The sequence below is a fragment of the Pezoporus flaviventris genome, unplaced genomic scaffold (assembly GCF_033815535.1).
Source record: "Pezoporus flaviventris isolate CSIRO_AGI_PZ_B2104156 unplaced genomic scaffold, CSIRO_AGI_Pfla_v1 ptg000013l, whole genome shotgun sequence".
NCBI lineage: Eukaryota > Metazoa > Chordata > Aves > Psittaciformes > Psittacidae > Pezoporus > Pezoporus flaviventris.
The window spans coordinates 2,334,470-2,357,515 of record NW_026892561.1 but is presented as its reverse complement, the minus strand read 5'-3'; the positions used below and the strand labels follow the sequence as shown (position 1 = coordinate 2,357,515).

Below are 23,046 nucleotides of genomic sequence, written 5' to 3'. Positions count from 1 at the left end.
TCTTAAGCAGAACTGAATAAATTCACTTGAAAGACCAGAAATACGAGGTGACCGGTGGCTCACAAAGGGAGAAAAACAAAACTCAAACTTTCCAAAGAGCAAAAGCTTATTAATCTTTTTCTGTTCAGCTTCTAAAGTTTTATAACCACATCTCTCACCTACAAATACTCAGTCTAAGACCAACATGTCTTGTTCCGTGTAAACTCCCCAATCAATGCTGCCTCCTTTTCTATTAATCCACCCTTTAAAATACATTCTTTTATCAGGTTTTAATGTCTAACATGATTTAATCAAGAACACATGCCTCATAAATATCATCTGTCATGTTCCATTAGTTTCATGTGGAAAAGTACAAGTCAATAAACAAAGGTTGTGCCATAAATCTGCCTTGAACACATTATACCTCAAATAAGAAAATAAAAACATGTGTGTCCTTTGACCTGGATATTCTTAAAATGGGACTTCAGGTATTGTCTTATGCCTTTAAAAATGTCTAAAGCATTCACAGTTAATTGCGTACCTAAGCAATTTCAATTTACATAATGTTGATATGGAGACGGTGATTAAATAAGCACTATGCCTTTAAGGCACCTGCTAAATAACATCACTGCCTCTGGGTTAGAACTGATATCCCAGCCTGCACAATGAAAACCAGGTCTCTCCACCATGCAACTCTGCTGTAAAAATCCCTCATAACTCGGAGAAGCCATTGGGTTCACTTATTAAAAGAGAGAGGGGAAGAAAAGGAAAAGAAGGGATAGAGGGAAAGCACATTCTCTTGTGTGCTGCATGGAAATGTGGTTGCTGTAAACACCAGCGAGCCTTAACAGCACACACAGCATCACTGTGAGCTCCCCTCAGCCTCTCCACTTTGTCACTTGTGGGCACCAGTTTGTCACCAGTTCTCTTATCGTTCAAATACACAAATAACTTGAATTTTGGTACTTACAGCAACGATCAGATTTGATGCTTGGGTCACCTGAGAAGTTTTATTTAAGGGAATTCCCAGTCTTTGCAGTGCTGCAGGACATGGTCAGTGCTTTCAACCTCTCCTGCTCTTTACAACAGCAGTTTGTGGTTTTTGGTATTTTCCACTAATGATCTCAGTTTGTCATAGGCTGTTGGGGAGCTCTTTGTGGTTTGTGGGTGGTGTGGGACAGATGCTCCCTGGACTGAACATTGATTAATTACAACAGCAACAAACTGGATTTGATCATCCATGTGGTCCTTCCCAGTCCCTCGCTCCTATCAATCCAGTGGGCTTTGGATCAGACACCCCCCTGCCCAGCATCCTGCTCTTTCCCAATCCTTCAGCCACCAACTAATTGGCCTATGATGTGCACAGACACACATGGTCTGGATGCCCTAACCTGCTCACCATTCATCTCTCAGAAGGAAATAGGTCAACATATTGCCTTTCCCTAACCAACTCTGTCGCTGGGGCATTTGGTCCTATGAGGAACAGCTGAAGTTAACATTGAACTGTTTTATGCAAGTCCCCACACAGTTTCCTAGATTTCTGGAGTGAAATGGGATCTGCATATTTACAATCTGAGTAACTCACTGGTTCCCCTGCCTCCTGTAATTTGGAATTAGAGGATAACATAAGTGAGGAACTGGTAAGGTACAGCACTCACACAGTTATCAAGCTCTGACATTCACTTATCCAAATCTCTACCAATCGTGTCTTGTTAAATCATAGAATCACAGAATGGTTTGGGATGGAAGGGACCTTAAAACTCATCTAGTTCCACCCCCCTGCCATGGGCAAGGACACCTTCCACTGACAAAGTCCATCATCTTGTTGTAGGAACGTGTGCTGCTTTTGTTCCGACACTAACGCTGCCCAAAGAATGTCACTGTGCCTTATGACACCACACTGTGCTTACCTGTGTGGGGGCAGCAAGCAGACCTCTGCTGCTGCCCTCATAGCATCACCAGCCTGAGGTTGTGCCTGGGATAGACACCTTCTTATGGGGTTCCTCTGGGTTCCCAGTCACACCTATGCGGTACCAGGCAGGCCAGCCCCAGTGCAGGTCAGCCAAAGCTGTGACTGGATGTTGTGGGGATAGGAAGAAAACACGGGAGGAAGAAAATGACAGCAGATACAGGCAAAGGAAGAGTCATCAAGCAAGCAAATCTCACATTCAGCCAGTGGTGCTGATGTGGCTGGTGTCTCACAAAAAAAAAACATAGAAGCATTCCAGCACCACAAAATCATTGCAGTATTGCTGAGCATCACTACTGTTTTTACCTGATAATCAAAATAGATTATTTATAGACAGCATCACTGTCATGAGTCTCTGCAAGGAAGGGGCTGACAACGGGGATTCCTGTCACCACAGGAACTTCCTCACTCTCACACTACCCAGTTGGCACTACTACCAGACCTGTGGGCCCACATTAAAACTGTAAATTGTAAAGCACCCAGTAGGGTGAGCATCATCATAGCAGCCAGCACAGTAACCCTCCCAGCACTGATGCAGCCCTGTGCAAGCCAGAGTTTAGAGAACCAGCCCAAATGGCTAGGCAGTGACTCAGACGTCCGGAGCGTCTCACAGGACATGCTGGGAGTACACAAAGTATTTTGGTTTATATGTTTAGTGAGAGGACACTTCATGTTCTCAGCGCCAGAGACAGAATCAGTGTATGGTATGCACTTCCCAAGTGCTTACTCCGAGGCTGAACATCTAACCTGGCTGAACACCAGGGCCCTTTGCTGGCAGAGGAGCAAGCCTCTTCCAAAACCCTGCACTAATTACAGTTGCTCTCAGAGCCCTTATAAACATCAGGTTCCACTTCTCAGCTCTTGTGTTTCCTTTTCTTTCAATAACGATGTTTTTGAAAGAAAGCTAGTTTTCTAGGTCAGAGGACTCCGCACATCAGAAAGGATTGATAGGAAAGTCATAATACTTGTAATTCCTGAGATCTTTTATCTTGTACATCTCAGACAGACTCCAGTGGTATCACCTGGCAAGCAGCCAGAGGAGTTCTGCTACTAAACCACCATGATAAGATCAGCACTGAGTGGAGGAAATGGCAACAATAATCTCCCACCTTTCCCTGGATTTTCATCCAAACAAATGAGTATGTCACTTCAGTTTCCCCATCAGCAAAGTTTCAGTGTCTGAAGGTCAGCCCCAATCTCCCTCAGTCACACTACATCAATAGAAGAGCCACTCTCCCGCCCCACCGCTTGTCTACGAGGCCTCAACTCCTTGGTGGAACCATAGATTATCCCATGGCAATCATCTGCATCACACGATGCTGGAACGCACAATGGGACGAATTCAAAATTCATACTATTGCACCACTCACAGAAGACGCCATAAAAGGAGACTCACAGAAAGCATGAACTATGTAACAGTCAATGCCAGAAGACTAAGCACCAGATCCAGAGAGGTATTTAGGCACTGAATTTTCACTGATGTCAATGGGAATTAGGTGCCTAAATACCTCTGGATCAGATCTTTAGTAGAGCAGGCTTTAAGGCTTGATTTTTCAGTAGTTCTATGGTTGCTACAAATTCTTCAGCACCTCCTTTGAGGAGCAAGTTTTTCAAAGGAATGCCTAGGAGACTCATCACATGTGTCTTGAAAATAACCATCCAGTTCTCAAAGGAAACAGACTGGATCTGCTAAGTACATGTAAAAAACCCCCACTTTTTATGACCTTGTTCAGGTGTCACAGCTTGGCTTCCTAGGAGCCATTTAACTCTGTGAATCTGTAAGGTAGGATCCTATCTCTATTACCAGGCTTGTGGAGTGGCAATATGCTAGGAGGCATCTGACGACTATTGCATTGTGGAAGAATACCTGACACACATTAGCTGCTCATCAAAACTTGGAGATTGTTTTCAGTTAACACAGACACCACCGAATTCCACTGGCTTTTAAAATGAAACAAAACAGAGCAACCAAACAAGAAGGCAAAACCAAACCAGATGAGAAACCTGTCCACAATAACATAAACCGAGAACCTGACAGAGTTCTATAACCCATCATCTATAAAGAAATTGAATTGCACGTGCTCTTAGTGGATAGCAAAGGGCACTCCCTTGCCCCATTCAGAAATATAAATCAAAGATACCACCCAAAGGAAAGGGGAAGGAAAAAAAGGCCCTTGTGATGACAGTTCAGATTGAAATTAATTTGCCCACTTGCAGAAATTCTGAAAGTGTTTGCTCTGGATTTTTCATCCCCACCACACGGCAGCTGCTTTTTTCCAAAGCACACACTCCCACTGTTGTGGGCTGGTGGAGCAAGACAGCCAGCATTGGAAACAGACGTGTCCCGCAGTGGCATGACAAGCAGTGGGCACAAGCGGCCACACCACAGGGTGCGCAGAGCCGTAAGTACATACACAGACACAGGCTTGTGTCTGGCCCAGGGACTGACAGAGGGGGAAGGTGTCACAAATATAAATCTCAGGCCGGGGAGCCAAAGAACTCAAGTGAGTTTTAGTCACATGGGTATCTCTGAGTTTCCCTTGGCTGCCACGATCAACTGTGGCCCAAAGTTGTAAAACCTGCCCACAGCTGCTCTGCTCACCCCCAACCTGATGTTTCACACTGTGACTTTATGCAGGCTTGTTTGGGTCTAACAAGGTCCTTATTTTTCTACAATGCAGGAAATAAGGAAACCAGCCATCAATTATTAGAAGCGCAGCAGATCTGAGCCGCGTGGCTGTAAAACAGATTTTTCTTTAATGAAACTGAGCTGGCATTTGCCAGAAATAACAAGTGCCCAAGACCAAAATGTAAATCAAAACTAAAGGAGAGTTTTCAAAACTTTGAATCATTGGTAGCAACAGACAAGCTCAGAAGGAGGTTGGTATGATTTTGGAATGTCTTAAAAATGTGTGACTAATAGGACTTCTAAAGACATTATTTGTGAGTTAGTATTTCAGTCTCCCCACAGAAAGAAAACATCATGACCAGAGAGGGCCACAATGTTTGCTGTAATAACTACTGTGTTAGTATGTCACTATTGCTATGCTAGGAAGGAGGCTGAGAGCCTTTGTTTTCATTTCAGAAAGCAAAGAAAAGGAAGACTTTAATGTTGAAAACCATCAGTGCTTGATAAGAGAAGATCACAGCTGTTAACCTTTCCCTGTGTGTCCAGGTTTTAAACCCAGCACTTGGTTCTAGTTGGTCTCAGCCCAGGCCCTAGGCAACAGGAGGTTCCATCACAACATCTCTGAATAGAGACTAGTCTAGTCAAGGAGGAGTGGTGCTGTTTGCTGAAGACAGAGACGTAACAAGAGGAAATAAAGGGTGGATTTGGAGCAAATATTAGTTGCTAGTGATTGCCTTACCATAATTACTGTCAAACTGTGTGATTGTAGTGTGGTAATACTCCTCCTTCCCCAGCCTGCCCCTACTCTTTGTCATGAAATCCAGAATGAGGCCCTGAATTTGGCCTCAGATGGATGCTAGGCCCAAGGATTGCAACGCAGAGGGCAAACGAAGGAAGAGCAGCACCAGGTCTGGCAGCAGGACATGGCCTGGAATCTTTTACAGATTGCAAGTGGAAACCATTGGAATGGTCCAGCTTGTTCATCATTGAATGAAACTGTCCATGGTTGAAAAGAATAATTTCTTTCAAAAGAACATCTAAACTCAGCTCAGCAACTCCTAGTACCAGAGGATTTATCACATTCTTTGCTAACCTATGCCAGCGTTTAATTAACCCCCTGAAGTCAAGGACAGGCATCTTCCTTCTTGTTTAATCTGCCTCAGTTTCCAGCCATGAGATGCCATTCAGCATTTATCTGCACCCAAGAGAACGCTCAAGTATCACCTATTTTCTCCTCTGGTGCACCTCCAGAACAGATCAGATAGCCTCTAATCTTCCATTAGTCCATGAGCGCAATATATGGGTTTAGCATCTTTCAGTTCTTCTCCAAATCCTTTGAGTTTTCAAAGTTGTTTAAGAAAATTTGAGCATTAATCTGCCTTCCTGCAACAAGAGTGATGCTTAACAGAAAGATCATGTTATTAAAAACCATAGGGAGGTATCACATCACTTTGTAATGCATTAGAAACTTATATCCTCACACCAACTGAATATGAATGACATCCTGATCCTTTTTAGCATCACTACTTTCCAGGACATGCAGCCTCCCATCTATAAAAACAGTTTAGATCCTCTATGCCCAGGTACATGTATTGAACTGTACGAAAACATTCATTGCCCAGTTCCTCATCATTGCTTAAGAAATCCACGTCACATGCCAGTCACTTCCTAATTTTTTTTTATTACTCCCTTTATCTGAAGCCACAGACAAACTTTACTGGCAGTGGGTTTCTATTTTCTGCTAAGATTTCAGTCGAAACTATTAGACAACACTGGGAACAAACTCAGACTTTCAGAGTTGTATACAAAATACTGTCACTGTACAAAATATACTTGTATGATGAGTATCTCAATTCCTAAAGATAAACCAGTTTTTACTCCATTCAAAAGGCAACATTATTGTTTTCTATACCCCTATTTTCCTGCCATCAACACTGCATGTGACAATCCAAAATGTATTCCAGAAGCTTAAATCCAATCTAGCAACACATCTATTTCTGCCAGCCTCACTCTCAGGCTTGTTATAAAACAAGAACAAGCTTGGTGAGCTCTTTTAAGAAGCAGAACAGTTTCCTTCAGCTGCTCTGTTAACACAGATTTCTGCCACAATACATCCCCAATTCTAAATAGTCTCAACTCCACCTGGACCACCAGGATCTAGGTATGACCAACAACTAAAGGCCAATACTGCTGGAGGACTTCAGCATGGTCAGTTAATTTTCATATTTGGAAAACAAGATGCATTGCGAATGAATAATAGTTCAATGTGAGCCTAATTCAGTATCAATAAGGCTATTTCCTTCTTCAGAACAATGGTTGGCATTTTCTATCCCCAACAGGCAATCATTTGTTAGCAATGGCATGTCCCCAGAATGCCACAGAACGTTTCACAACTGCTTTGCACATAAAAATCAATCATTTTCCATGCCCAGTTGTCCCACCACAGGCTCTCCCAACTGCTTCTCTTAGAGCTCTTCACTCAGTCTGGTTTATACTGTGTGCCTTCTCAGTGTTTTCTTGACACACAAATGAGTGACTAGAAACACCAACATTAGACGAGGAGGGATCTGAACTTTGTTCACTAAGTCAGAGAGGATAGAAGCCTAGAGTATTACAGTTTGAGAGACCTCTTGTAACTTTACAGTGCCTAAGCAGTTGAGTGAAAGAATTAGAAATGTCACAGGAAAGACAGTTGGGCCCAAAGAGTTATATCTCACAGTAGGATTTCCACCCATTACTGTCTTTAAAAATTCCAGTGACAAACAACTCACAGCCCACTTGGGCATCATATGTCAAAAGCTAAGCATACTCCTAGTTAATATATTTCCTAGTGTTGAGCTCACACAATCCTCGTGGAAGAATAAACCAATGTAGAGGAGACAAAAGGTGCTGAGCATCAGGTGCATTCCACAACATACTGAATATCAACAGAGAAAACCTACAGTCACACTCACTTCAGAAAGTGCAATAGGAGATTTTCTTCCACACCAGCAGAACAAGACTGGTGCCTCTGAAGAATGAGCACACATGCACCATATACACATATTATAACTCCAATCTGTAAATCAGTGGATAACAAGTCTAGAAAGTCCTTCTCTTATCTAGCTCATATTATAAATCTGGGCTGCTCATCAGACTAGCAAACACTGTAGTCGGGAGCCTTCACATTGGAGGCAGTATCCAATTTCCCAGACTGTATTCTGTGGTAGTTAGTATCATAATTCTTTTGTACCTAAATGCTAGCTGGTTACAAGGCTATTTTTCACCAGGTTTCCTCTCAAGCCTCCTATTATCTAGGCTCTGAAACCCTCCCTGTCACTTCAGAGTGCTTGCTGCCAAAACATCTACCCCATGACTAAAACATCTTTATCACCTCTGCTATTTACTGTTCTTCATTTTCAAGTCTCCCAGCAACTTCTCCAGCAGCTAATAAAACCTCTATGGTTGGTATTAACACTAACCCTTAGCAAGGAAAGTTCCCTAAGCAGGTTAGTCCCATTTTGAGACTTAACCTGGGTATTGGTGAAGCGGCAAGCTTCTGCAAAATAGCAGTGTCATCTCTCAAACCTGCCAAATAAACTGCCCATGTAGGCGATGCCATCATACATTTGGGCTCAAAACACTACTGATGATTAGTCATTGCACTCGTTTGCTTTCCCCTTCTAGATTTTGGTCCCCTTTATATTGGCTTTCTATGACTGATCTTCCAAAATATACAGACTTGTAAAAGTATTTGTGGAAGTGGCAAACTTACAAGCAAATAGGCATAAAAGTGAATTTTGACAAAGCAGTCAGACTGTTCATGCCAGCAATCTCTGCCCAACAGCTTCCGACAGGATGCAGTAAGAGAAAGGAGATCTCATATAATGTTTCCAATGAAATCCAGCCAAATCACCCTGACAGATTTTAAGTATTTACACATTCAACAGACCCAAAAGCTATTTACATCAGTTGCCATACTTCCACATATTCAGCCTACAATTCAAGTAAGTTACAGCCCTTTCCATATACTTAAAAATAAGCCAAGAGCAAAGTTGCACAAAGTAGAAGACAGAGGCCAAGAGGCTGAGAGCATAGAAAGAATAAGTTATTGAGACTCAAGGGCAGGCAAAAAGCAAGTGGGCTCTAGGGGTAAACATCCCCTTAAATTTCCTGCATACCCATTGAAACCAGAGAGATGCTGAAATGCTTGTGGATCTTTGTTTTGAAAAGAGACCCATTCACACACATAGTTTGTAGCTTATCCCCACAAAAATACAAGTCAGCGAGCCTTACCAAATAGCTCAGGAACTCAAAAAAAAAGAAGAATATAAGCCAGTTTGTGGTGAGTTGGCAAAAGAAAAATAAGAAGCAAAACTGTTTAGATGAAAAGCGTGAGACATCTTTTTCTTTTGCCAAGTAAACTGAGTCCACACTTACAGGACAAACTTCCAGGGCTCAAGTCTGCATCCTTTTTATGCACTCTTGGTTTTAAAATGGCGTCACTTCAGGTTTGCAGCAGAGCTAGGGATGATGGAATGAAGCCAGCTGAGTTCCAGTTGAACATAAACCAGCTCTGATGACTTCAAGGAAACTGAACCTTACAACAATCAGATATCCAGAAAAGAGGAATTTAGCGTTGCTTTTTCTTCTTCAAGTCCTGGGAGACAGTCTCAGCTGCAAAGTCTGTTTTGCAGAGATCTTGGGAACCTTGCAGTAGCTACCTGCATGTCAAGCCCAGGCAGTATACATTCCATCATCAGATGATTTCTGCATCAGGAACAGCCGTAAGAGACTTCCATCTGCTGGAAGTCAAAGGCAACCCTGAAGTTGCTTCCTCCAGCAAACCAGCACGGAAGATTTGCCTCCCAACAGGTACATATTATTGGTTATTTCCAACACAGTTCCCTTAAAGTAGCCTCCTTTCTCTCACTTCCGCCTGTCAAGCACTAAAATAAATGGGAGAATTTGTTCCTCAGCAACAATTCTGTAACTAGCAGTGTAAACCAGATGCCAAGCAGTAAGAAGCCAGACTAAAATGTTCCATTAAAAAGCTGACTTCCCAAAGATAACAAATATGTATTTTGCACTTTTCACCACTCACACTCAAGGGGGCTTACCAACAAGGCCAAGCACCACGTATTTCACGTAGCAGAGCGAAATCTGGTCCACACACACACTGTGCAGAGGGGGTGCAGGCATGCTCAAGCAAGTGCCATCCTAGGCGGATACAGCCACATGTTGCAGTGCAGCATCCTGCTCCACCACCAGATCAGATCTCAAACAGAGCACAGCCACATCACCCAAACACTGCACCTGAACTAACAAACTCTGGCCCTCGGCATAGAAAATTAAGCTGGTGCTGATGCTGTGCTGAAACAACTGCACTGCTGCTGGCTCCAAAACTGACTTATCTTTCTCTACACCTTACTCCATTCCACTCCTGCAGCAGAAACATCAGGAACAGTACACAGACTTGCCTCAAAATGATACAAGCGCTACAGCCTAGAATAGGGTTCAAGCACCCTAACTCTTTTCATCCAAAACGTTTATGTACTTGGCCACATCAGCTGCTGACAAATCCTTCACCACTTTTGCCTGTTTCGTGTACAATGGCAGATCACACCAGCTTTAGACCCATGCACAGTACTGAACAGGAAGAAAAATTAAAGGAAAACATACTGTTCCAACTGAGTTTGGCATCCGAGCTATTGTGCTGCTTCAGCTTGTGCACTTCTCACTTCAGGACAGAGTTTAACACTTGGATCTTCTTCTCTGTGCCTCAAAAGCATGGATGAGATTTTCAAAACTCCTGAAGCCAATGCTACAACTCCCTGCAATTTCAGCAGGAGCAGCAGGGAAAAGCAAGAGTTACGGCATCTCATGTTAAATCCCTTTCTGGGATTTTCCCAGAAAATACTGGGTAATAAAACAGAAATTTCCTCTTGTATCTGTTCTCACTTCACTCTCTCTTCTCTGTCCAGCACAGATGGTGGCTGGGAGGTAGACAAGACTTACCTACATAAGGAACAGTAAGCAAGAGCTGGTTTAGAGTAAAATGAGTCCTTCTGAATGCAAACTGCTGCTTTCCTCGAGCACCCTTCCTATGCTATTTAGTCTTCTCTCTCAAGCGTCTACCCCGACAGAGATGTTCCATCAAAGAGCATAACACAGCCTTCGTAAGTGAGTGATCATTTGCTCTAAGAGAAGGATTCAGGTTAAATCAAAGCCAGCTGCTTTAGAGAGGGGCGGGCGGCTAAAAAGAAGTTAAACAAAATGATAATAAAAAATGCAATCTAGAACCTACATACGTAGGAAATCTACTATTGTGTTTCAATAAATAACTCTAAGGTATTTAAGCCTTATGCACAGAAAACAATTTTATTGCTTTTTTAAGTCATCCTCTTGCATTGTTGTTCTGCCCTAATAACTCTGAAATGTGCTACTCATCTCTCCCAGTTAAATATCCTGTTTCACAAGCCCACTCCTAGATATCTGAAACTGCACAGCATTTCTATCTAGCTTTAGGCATCTAGCATTCCAAAGAATTAATATTTAAACTTATTATAAAGGAATGGGGATTACGTTAAGCATGTAGCATTTAGCAAAACATTCACATTAATAAACTGGTGTGTTGCTTGTTTGAAGCACATTTATCAGCCTTTAAAAAACTAAAAATAAAAGATTATGCTCCAAAACTGACACATGTATCTATTCTCCTTTTAATACAACCAAGACTTAGATAGGATTATAGAGTGGAAGCTATCAAATTTCAATTTTTACAATACACTTAAAACTACATTATCTTTCTTTGCCCAGGGGATTGTTGACTTCACTGTTTAAGTGACTTAGCCAGAGCAAATTGTAAAAAAGCAGTGCATCACAGCACATATTTTAAATAACCCTAGACCATCTATCTCCTCTTGGGAAGTGCCTCATGTTAACATTATTGCTCTTACAGCTCTTGGTTAGAGATAAATTAATAAAAAACCTAATCAGTTACAAGACATCACTACCTCTTTATTTTGTCTTATATTAGTCAGATACGCTTTCCCAAGCTAACAAATATAGTTTATTTACAGCATTGGAAGGCAAAATACATCATCTACTGTTATACAACCTTCTACTAGGTATTAAAAATACCAGGTCCCTGGAGACACACTTCATATAGTTCAGCAAGCTCCAAAATAAACCAAACCACCAACCCCTTAAGCACTTAAAACAACAATGGACATCTGTATTAAAAAAGCTAGTTTGACAGTATTTGATGATGTCGCCTTAGTGTCATTTACCCCTCTGGCTAAATATGCAAACAAACACATAAGAATGTATTTGCATTCTAAACCAACTGACAACTCTCTAACGCTCACAAAGCCTTCTTATCACACACGTAAATGCCAGAATTAAATGCCGTTTCAGATGGTTTGCATTCATTTAACCCTTAGAATAAACTCGATCAGGTAGATTCAATTACAGTGCTCTTTATGCAAAACAATCACACATACATTCAGACATAATGACAGAAAAGTCAGACATAATTATTAGATTTAAAGCAAAACAATTGCTTAAGGCAAAAAAAAAAAAAAAGATAGCACTTAAGCACTTTGTGACTCTCTGACTGAGACCAACCTCATAATTCCTAAATGCTCAAACCATCAACATAACCTAACACAAAGAATTTGGAGCTATTTCTTGTTGCAGCTCTGCTAATGTGTCATCTGTTTTTGCAGTAGTCCCCTTTCTACAAATAATCTTAATCATTAACAATCATTTAATACATCCAAAGTAATGACAGCAATTTAAAAGGAAAACAAAAAACAGTCCTTGTTCCAGGTTACTGGTGAAGCGCAGAGATTGTGAGAACAGAAAGTTCCAGGTTCCAACCGAGATTTCACATACTGGGTGCCAGAAATGTAATAGGAGGTGAAGGGAAAAAGGGGAATTCTTTGCCTCTATTCTTCAAAGCCTGTGCAGAAAGGCAGTACTGCAGTAGTCTGAACTGATACTTATCTGAACGGAAGAACCGGCCCTTGCTTTCTTACATGCCCCATTTAAACGCAATAAAAAGGCATGAGTGGTTTTAACTGGTCATTCTGGCTATGTCATTGTAACGCTCCCTGCTCTCAGGAGAGGGTAACAGCTGTGGCATATTCAGAAACACATACTTTTGCTATTGTTTGCACATTTGTAGGGCAAGATTATGCTGTACCACAGTTAGCACTGCCCTTGCTTTGGAACCCTGTATTCTTTGAGTTACATCAGTATGCTGGGAAACAGAGTTTGGTGGCTGAGTTAAAAAGGCAAAGAGAAAACAACAAACTATTAAAAGCAGTTTTATGCACTGTGAAATGATTACTAGATTGCATGTCTTGTTCAAGCCTGTTGATACATAATCATAGAAACCTGGAGTGCAAAATGGAGCAGTTTACATCTATATTCCCTCTCCCATTACCCTGCCATCGACGTCTTCAACAGTTCCAAAATCACTAAACAGCTGAGGTTCATGTTTCTAGAATAATGGTAATCACGGTACTGAACATGGAAATTACATTCACAGTACTACAAATTTCTCTTCGTAGTCTATACGTTATTCCACTTCCTAGCCTACAGATGGATTTAATACAAGCTTGTTATTTGTTCTACAAGCTTTTCTCTGTACATAGGATAAAGAACTTTTGGTAACATTAGAACTGAAATACTGACCCAGCTAAAGTCAGTGAACAAGATTCCTTCTGATATTAATCGTTTAAGTAAAATCTTGTCCCTCTTATTCAACCTGCTAAGAACCTTTGCTCACTGGAAGTAAACAAAACCAAACCCAACACTTGGTTGCAATGATGAAGTACTATCTCCCAAAAGACACTCACTTTACATGTAACAGTTTTACTAAATAGAATCTTGAAGCACTTCCAGAATATATTGTCAAACCTACTCAAAATCCTCAGCATACACTTAACAGCTTCTGTGTATACAGGGTTGAGCTCTGACACACGAATAATCATTTAGGCATAGTTGAATACATCATTTGGAATATACTATTTGGAGTCGATGAGAATATTGTCAGGAACACATTGATGCACATACTCAAGCACTCGCAAGATTCAGATTTTATACTTACAATAAGAAGAAAGGAAAAGGTATTTTTCTTCTCATCCCATTTAGCAGAGTATGTGATGATTTCAATTTTCATACCACATGTTAATGGTTTTTTGCTTTTACAAGTACTGAATGCCTTTATATGACAGGTCAATCATTAAATCTTCTGGTTTCAATCTACTAAATATTCTGTCGTACCAATGCCTAAATAACAAAGAATTTCACTATTATGTACAATGCAAGCTTTTTTAAATTAAACCCATGAAAGAGTCATCTTCAACTCCGTGACTCTGATTTTGCAACACAAATCATTAGAGGAACTTCCTTCAGTAGCAAGTAACTCAGTTATTTTCCTATTCAAGACAAATAAGCATTTTAGCCAGTTTAAGGGAGGAGAGGACAGTTACAATTTATCCCAAATGACGTTATGTACACATTTTGCAACCTGCAGTTCATTCTCCTTTCTTCTCTTACAAAAAGGAAAAAAAATAAATAGGAAAAATAATAATAATAATTAAAAAAATCAGACCATGAAATAAGGAGTTCTATAACTGCAAGTTCTGTTAAAATAAAGCTTTAAATTCCTTTTTTGTAGCAGAGAGTTCAAATGCAGCAAGCAAGAGAACTACAGTAGAAAGAAGAACAATTTATTACTACAGCTGTATATAAAATTGAGACAGTTTAGAGTTTAGTGAGCCCATTCCCTGTCCCCTTTATCAGCCCATATAATATTTATCAGGTCCAGGCAGTCCCATTTGCTCCAGTGGGATAACTCAGGTGAACACAGACAAGGTATTTGAAAGAAAATGGCAGAATCAGGCCCAAGACCAGTCGATACACCTAATAAGTCATATAACCAAAACATATGCTTTTGCTTAAGATCCCAACAGTATAAGCTGTTACTTATGCAAGGACTGTCCTGCTAACCTAGGGAACAGTCGCAGGGGTTTGAAATGGCAAGATTTAGCCCTCCTTCTGAACAGCAGAAGAAAATTAATGCATTTCAATAAATTGGTTGTACAATTGCTGAAAGCAGCTACAGCTAAAAAGTTAAAAAACAAAGCCAACCCGCTTTCTCCTTGCCCGAATACAAAATACTCTCAACAGGGAAATATCCAACTCCTGCAACGCGAACGGCTTATTGTTTTGCTCACTGTAAGTTAATATCTGAAGTGGTTCCTGCAAAGGTCTGGGCCATTTGGATGATTTCCCAGTGGCACAACTACCAGGATAAATCTCGTCATTTCTACTGAGTCATGAATTAGGTACACGAACGAAACTGGAAAAGAATGAAAAGGAGAAGTGGTTCCTGGTAACAGCCATAATCAGTGGCATGAAAAAACTGAGATATTTGACATCTTTATAGATTACTCTTTTGTCACCACTAAAGCTTGCTTTCCCAGAAGTTTCTTTCCCATTGACATTAATTATTTTACTTTCAAAATGGTAGTACTGTAGCATGAAATTCAACAAAACAGAACAAAAACCACAGGATCTCAGTAAAACATTGCAAAATGGACTCCATACCTTAAGGTACAGTTAGTCTCTTCCAAGCAGACCACAAATGCCTCTAAGAAGCACCGCCTGGGTGCAAATACTCTGCCTTGTGAGTAATACAGGGAAATCAATGATCAAGAAAAGTGGGGTGTGTATCACAGCCAATCATACCAGAAGGGGGAGGCTGGGTAAAAACTGGGTGTTTATTTTAAACAGCTCCCAAACAGAACAAAACATGATTCCAAAATACTGATATTTTTGGTAAACAACCAACAGCTCCATCCTGCAAAGTTTAAACCCAAATGATCCGATTCCCAGAAGTAATCTTCACCACCGCCCCTCAGTTTTTGTTTGGCTGTTCATGTAAAATGACTTGCTCAGGCACAGAAGCATTTTGCAGGATCGTAACTTAAAACACTGTGAAGGACAGGAGTAACACCACAGAGACACTACAACAGCAGGATGCTTTCTTTCCATTGTGATTACTTCAAAGTTGCCCTTTTTATTAGTAGGGTAGTGTACAATTTTGATTCATTCTTTTTTGAAAACATAAATAAAAAAATAAGTAAAGGCATGTTTAGAGAAAAGAGAGTATCTTTTACAGGCAACTACAAAAATCGGGTTGCTCTTGTTAAAGAGCTTCTTTTACCCTCCGTACTTGCAGCTTTCAACTGTGGATAAACCAAAACCAGGAGGCACATTCAGTAATCTAACCCAGACTGCGGAGGGAATTACTGGGTACACGGTACTCTGGGGCTGGAGAGCAGGAGATGCACTGCACAATGATCTGAAATCAAGCTGTCATCAGTTTCCTTCCCAAAACCTTTTACTGGGTAAATCTGAATATTTCCCTCATTCCCATTTCTTAGCTCTCTTGTTGTATTGCACCCGCATGCAGCCATCCCTGGTCCTTTTGTTTATCTTCCTGAGAAAACCAGGGCTGTTGGGAGATGGTTTACACCACTCCTTGGAAGATCAAGTGGCTCTCCCAATTGCTTTTAGATTCACAGAGCTCTGATTTTACAGTCAGATCACCGTGAGTACATGTGCAACTTCTGTTATTTCTGACTCAGAAGCACAGTGCTAAGCAGGGGTTGGTAGCTCATTGTATTAAGTGGGCAAACTCCAAAATGTCTGAGTGGACATTAAGGCACTTGCTGACATCGTACAGGTCAGAAGAAGCACAGCCCATGTATTTTAAATCAGACTCTAGCTCAAGGTTTTACTTTCCCAAACTTCTCCTGAAAATATCTTCACAGGGAGAAGAAAAAAAAAAGGAAAAAAAAAAAGGCAGAAATGAAACAAAAAAAAAACACACCCAAAAAATCTCCTCTGCTGCCGTCTTTGGAAAAATCCATCATTATCCATCAAATCACCACACTCAGTAAATGAACCCTATCCTGCCCATGGACACCTCCTGCTTACTCCCATGACTCAAGTCACCCATATACAGAAGCAACCACAAGGCAACACCCTGGACAGAAAACACATTAAACAAAAAACAGTAGCAAAACTTAAAACACCTTTTTTTTTCCCCCAGTGGTGAAAAGGGGAAATTGATCAGCCAGAAAAGATGAATTAGCAACCTTCTCTCATGCCCACCTACATCTACTATGAAAGCCCCAAGTCAATGGAAATTACACTTTTCTTCTTTCCCTCCCTACACCCCTGCCTCAGCAGTAGTCACCAGAGTAACACCTATGAAAAGAGAACCAAGTAGCTCAAAGGGAAAAAGAAAAATAAAGAAAAAAGGAAAGTGCTTCTAGGTAAGATATAAAGCTGGTATGACCTCTAGTCAAGTGGCAGCAACCTCACTCACAGGACCACAAGGACTTGAGTATCTCACAATTCCCTTCTACAGGCAGCAGCCCAGCAGTACTAGAGCTCATAGCTGTCCCTTCATACTTTGTGAATCCTCCTTCTCCCCCCTCCAAACCTGGTTCTGTGTAACAGACCTTCATTTCATTGCTGCCAAACATTAACAGCCTTTTCTTTTCTTTTTAATCAGGAGAGGAGAATTGTAGCGTTAACAAACAGAAAAATAAAAAAGGTAATTTATAACCTGCTGCTCCACTCTGTATTCACTGGCGATGAACAAACATATCCTGTGGTTTGCAGGACAGACCTAGCACAGATTGAGGTGTTCATTAACATAACTTCACGGCAATGAAAGGTGCCATCACCCTAGGGAACGGGCTCACAAAGGAAAGTGTTACTAGTCCAAGGGCACGCAGCTTACTTCTATTTTTCAGAAGAATAGGCAGAAAGGGATGCACTGAAAAAAATCATAGTGGGAACTGCTTTACAGCAAGAAGATAATAGCATGTAGATCTCTAAAACTGAGAATGGGAAAGGACTGAGAGGACAAAAAGAGAATTACCTTTTTAACACTGCAGAAATCATTGCTTTAATATTAACAAACAGGTGCACGTTCAGCTTTGCAAGCGGCTTTGTAGCATAAAGGAATGCTTCAATTCCCACTGATCCCATCCAGTGATACCTTAGAGGGATTATTTCAAAACTAAGTTTTGATTAACAAATTCCAGCCCAGTTAACAAGTTCTGGTTTAAAAGGGTAACGAACAGATTTCAGCGGGCAATTCCCAACCTAACTTCAGCTTTAACAATGGATGGATGAAAAGTGGGCATTTGTTGAATTCGCCCTTACGGCAATGCCTTTCAGGCTACCAGGAATCCCAAGCCTGAGGATTCGCTGCATGAATCCAGCATTTGTAACACCTCCTTGAAATACAAACTATAAATCCAAGCAAGCGTGGTGAAACTGCTGAATAAGAACGAGGCATTTATTGTCAGTCTGGCATGCTCGCAAACAAACACCCCACACGCACGCTGCGGCGCAGGACAGACGAACCCAGTGTTCAGCACCATCCTCCCAACAACCACCTCCGAGAGCAGACCAAACCGAGCTGCAGTCGCTTAGGGCACCTAAAGGAGATGCTGGGCTTGGGATTTCTTAAGGAATATTGAGAAACACTCCGCTTCCCATCAGTAAAAACCACCCTGGTTTTGCATAGAAAGGGGAGGGGGAGGAAGTTTTAAAGTTGGAAAAGAGTCTGCAAACCAAAAGGAGAGGGGAAGCTTGATACACGTTCTGTTTGGCTGGTGGTGGTAGTGCTCAGATCATGCGTTTTTAAACTCACCCTTCACGCTCTGATGTTTCTGCTGCTGGAAATAGTCTTTAGAGCCTCTAGCACATCGCAGCTCCTGCGCCCTGGGCAGGATGGGGATCCTCTCGAATATGCTGGCTCTTTTAGGGATGAAATCCAGCAGAGGCGCTGACATCTCAGGGGGGCTCTGCTGAGGCTCCGTGCGGTCACCGCCGTTGCTGACCGCTACTTTAAAGGACATCTGAGGGTTCAAGACACCTTTACCAGCGCCGGGACGAGTCCCCCGCGGCAGTTCCTTCACAGGCGCTCCGGGGCATTTATCGGTCACCTCGAAGCGGGCGCTGCTTCTCTGGCCCGCGGCGAGCTCACTGTGCATGTCCGCGCCCGGCTGCTGACGGGGCCCTCGCCGCTCTCCTGCACCGACCGGACAACACCGGCTGTCAGCCCCGCCGGAGGCCGCCTCAGCCGCCCGCCGCCTCAGCCGTTAACCGCCGCCTCAGCCGTGTGGCGGGAGGCGGCCCCGCGCGCTCCCCTCACGCACACCGGCCCCGGAGGAGGGGAAAGGGAAGGGGAAGGGGACAGAAACGCGGGGCTTAGACCTCGCCTGTGAGGGACGGGGAGGCTGGCGCCGCGCCTCGGTTTTCCTCCCTCTCTAGGCAACACCGCCGGGCTTTCCGCAACCGCTCCCCGCAAGGCGAGACCGGCCGGGAGGGAAAGGGGAGGGGGGGTGGAGGGCACAGGGTGTCGAGGCCGGTGCCTTTCAGCCGAGGCATCCAAACAGCGGCCACCCAGGCAACGGCGGACGCGGCGGCAGCGCACGCAGCGCCTCGGGGCGGGTTTGGCAGCGCCCGGCGCTCACCGCAGCCCGCGGGGTCAGCGGCCGTGAGGGAGAAGCCCGGCCGGGCTGTGACAGCCGCGCCGCCGCGCTCCTACCTGGGAGGGGCCGCCCGGGGGGACGCGCTGCCCGCCGGCTCCCGCCGCGCCCCGTCCTGCCGCCGCGCCGGGATCATGGGCTCAGCCCCGCTCCCCCGCCGCAGGGCCGGCTGCCAGAGTGAAAGCGGCCCGGGCCATTACCCTGGCGCGGCGGCGGGGCCAGCCCTTCGCTCGGGCTAGTCGGGGCGGGCAGGGGGAGGGCTGTGCCGCCGGGGCCGCCCCTCGGGGCTTTGACAGCGGAGCGGCGGGGAGCAGGGTCTAGCTTCCCCGGCGAGCCCCTCACGGCCTCGGAACCCTTCTCTCGCCTCACCTCCCTGCTCCCCGAGAGAGAGCCCGCACCTTCCCGCTGCCCGCCTGGCGGTGAGAGGGCCCCGCGCTTGCCCATTCCATACCCCAATGGTCCGTGGTTTCCCTCGCACTGCCCCCCTCTTCCCCTTCCCCACGAGCTTCGGCCGTCCCCCATGCTTGCACACCAGACACACAACAGGCAGGAACCACGGGACACCCAACAGCACCCTATAAACAACTTGTGTGCGAAAGCCACAGTGACTGCAGCGTGCCACAAAGGAGCAGCGGGAGAGAGCAAAAGCCTTGCCAACAGCCTGGGCCCGGGAAGCAGGAGATGAGACAGAGGTGGGAACAACCTGGCCAAGGCATCCCGATGACACAGTCTCAGGTGCATTCAGTGCTTCTGTTTATAGGGTGGCCATTCATCGTTCCCTTCCTGTCCTACAGGTGCCTGGAGCTGGCCCACTCCAGTAGAAACAATTAGGCTAGCTCTGAGCACGCAGAGCAGTGACATTTGCGCTGGCTCCTCACAGGCCAGCTCGGGTCTGGAAGCAATCTAGCTGGGTTTATTAGCTTGGGCCTGGTTCCAAGCAAACGCAGGCTGAGCTATGGTGTGCAGCTTTGCACCAGCGAGCTTTACCAGCCCACTCTTTGCTGGCACCCTGCTGCCCTGCACGCTGCTGTCAGCACAGGTGCAGCACAGCAGGTCTATAACGCAGGGCAGCTCCAAGGTAGGAGTGACTTGGAGTCATCCCTGATTTACACGGGCGTGAATCAGACAGACATCTGGTTGGAAATCATGACCGTTCACATTAGACCTAAAGGAGAGGCTTGGGAGATTTAGCATGAGGAGGAGGGACAGCTACTGATCTGGCGTCTTGCTGCACCCCTCCTGAGGAGCATTCCACAGCTAGAGACAGAGATCTTCATCTTCTGGCAGCACAGATGCTGCACAGAATGCCTCACTCACACTTTGTCCAACCCCTTAATAGCATATGCCACCCTGCAGAGTGAAGGAATGGTTCAAGACAGGAGTGCTTGACTTTTTCTTGGCAAATGATATGAATGTTGTGGATTTGGTGGGAGGGAAACAACTGTCCATAAAATACACGAGATCTCAAGGTGGAACAAGCAGTTCTGGGAGCAGCAGTACTAAGGGAGCCTCATTTGCAGTGCCTCTCCTCCTCCCTGCCCAGCACAGATGCCCTGATGTCTACTAAAGAAGCTTGCCAGCTTTTCCCCTCAAGAAGGGCAGTAATGGGGTCTTCTTCTTGTGTAAGACCACATCTTAAATTGTCAGAAGTTAATAGCTCTCCGTCAAACGTGGTTAAAAGCTGGTAAATGTCCTCAGAATATTAGTAGGAGCAAGATGCTACAAAAAGGGAGAAATTCCCACATGACCTCTATAGGAAACAAAGCTAAATATCAACCACCTAGCACAAACAATGGATTTTAATAGCGGTGTCCTGGGGATTTTAAAAGCAAGTACGAATTGTCAGTGTACATTATCCCTCTGCATGGCTGTTCTTTACAGCCACACAACACCTCTCAGTGCTCTGCTGACCTACACCCACCCATTCCCCACTCCTATCCGTCTGCAGGGCCACTAGGACTGAGCCACTCTCTCTTTGATTTGGAAATGCTGAAGGCACCTGGCAGTAATTACTGGAGACACAAATACACTGTGGTAACGCTCTAAACCCCAGTGATGTGAAGAGGCAGTGAAATTTCCTGGGGGAGATATGATTCCAGAATGCAGTGTAACCAGGGTAATCCCACTCCTTCCAGTGCAGGAAAGAGGTAGGTAGGGTTTGGTGGGCAAATTATCAGAGCTGTGCTGATGCACACTGCCTGAACACTGGAACTAGAGGGGGTTTCCTAGAAAACAGGTAGTTTTCTAACGTCCGAAGGGGGAATTGTGGTACGGGATCTTCCCACAGCAAGCAGGGAAAGGACAGCTTGGGCTCGTGGCTGCTCTGAGCCCATTAGCCCACGTCATTCCCCATCCCATACCTGAGGACACGCACGCCCTGCTCTGACCCGCAGTTTCTGTTTCTTTTCATCACTATGATCCAGAGTACTCTGCAAAACACCGGCAGGGGCCGCCACTCGCTCAGCAATAGCTCAGGGCTGAGCTGCTCTGCAGGCAGAGGGGCACGGAGCATCCTCCATACTCTGGGCACCCTCTGAGCAGGAGTTAAAACAACCTCGGAAGGCTTCAGGCTAAAGCACATCGCAGCTCCAAGCTTCAACAGCGCGTAAGGTTAAGGCCCTTCACAGCAGGATGCATTTCTACATGGCAGGTCATCTCACAGAGATGTAGCCTGCATAGCTCAAGCTGCAGGTACCCACATTCCTTCCCACCCATGGACAAAGCTTCTCTCACAGCACTGTTTCCTCTGTTTCAAATGTCTCTGCAGCTGCCCCGTCTTTGCTGGGACTATCTCATCCCTGGGTCTGAGCAAGAGAAGCAGGCAGTGGATGGAAATCCTCCTCCAGACAGAGACCTGACACCACTACAGGAACAGCTTAGCTCCTGCAGCAAGCCCACAGACATGGGAGGACCAAGTGCCCCTTGAATCACTGTACTAATAAAAAGAGTTCAGCAGCTCCCTTTCTCTGCTGAATCAGAAGATGTTTCCTATGTTTCAGTTCTGGAACAAAGGCCAAGCAAGTGCAGTTGTGGTTAAGACTGTTCTATGCCCTGGGTCATTGTAACTTTGCTGTATGCGCATACTGTACAGCAAATACTGATTCACCCAATGTTGTCACTACAGCCATGAACTAGATGGGTGTCTCCCCTTCTGTCCTTGTGAAAACCAGTCATTAGCCTCTCCTCATAACAGCAATACTCTTCTTGGGGGGGGGCACAGGGAGAGATTTTTCCATACTAGCCTTCTTGTTCAACGTTCCCAGTTGCCAAGGGCTGCAGTCATGGGTCACAGTATGGCCCACAGCTAGCCCAGCTGCCTCTTCCTTCTGTTAATGAAATCACCATCACCAAAGCAGACCTTCCAGTTAAGGCAGATAGGCCCTCTTCAGCCCCTGAAACTAATCCCTGGGTGTTGCTTCATTTCAAGTCAGATATGAAAAGCAAGGCTGCAATTTGGGATAAAAAAAAAATCCCAGGAGGAATGCAACTGCTTGCCTGCATATTCTCTCCCTAGGTCAAGTGGGTAAGACACAGGTGATAAATAACCAGAGACTTGCCCATATGCCCATTCACTCCTAGCTGGTGACCAAAGAAAGAGAAAACAGATAGTAGTCTAAGGCTAGCTCAGGTTGGGACAAAATCAGACCTCAGAGCAACTAAGAAAAAGCCAGGACATAGACAATTGCTGGTGCAACGGTGCTGGTTATGTTGATTGATGCCCTTGGAGCCAGACACTGATGAAACACCAGCAAGATCCTTGGCATTGTGGATCTGAGCATTGCTGGTGATAGGATAAGGCAGTTACACCAAAACCAGCTCCTGAATCACATTAGCCACATAAACTAGCAGTCCTGTACCACCACCACAGCCCAGTTAGCATAACTCTGCCTGAGCAC

General features: G+C 44.3%; 1 protein-coding gene across 8 annotated transcripts in view; it reads right to left on the bottom strand.

The window, feature by feature from the left end:
- GLIS1 (GLIS family zinc finger 1) overlaps nt 1-23,046 on the bottom strand; it is a 203,421-nt gene that overhangs the window by 178,176 nt on the left and 2,199 nt on the right. For 3 of the 8 annotated variants that reach the window (XM_061451183.1, XM_061451188.1, XM_061451189.1), the window contains exons 1-2: nt 19,210-19,444; nt 18,310-18,690 (exon numbers count right to left, since the gene is read on the bottom strand). In XM_061451183.1, the coding sequence (XP_061307167.1) occupies nt 18,310-18,652 (343 nt within the window). In that variant the 5' untranslated portion in view covers nt 18,653-18,690; nt 19,210-19,444. Of the gene's footprint in view, nt 1-10,238; nt 10,361-18,309; nt 18,691-18,875; nt 19,176-19,209; nt 19,449-23,046 lie in introns of those variants that run through there. The other 5 variants (XM_061451190.1, XM_061451187.1, XM_061451186.1 and 2 more) reach the window with 5 other exon arrangements.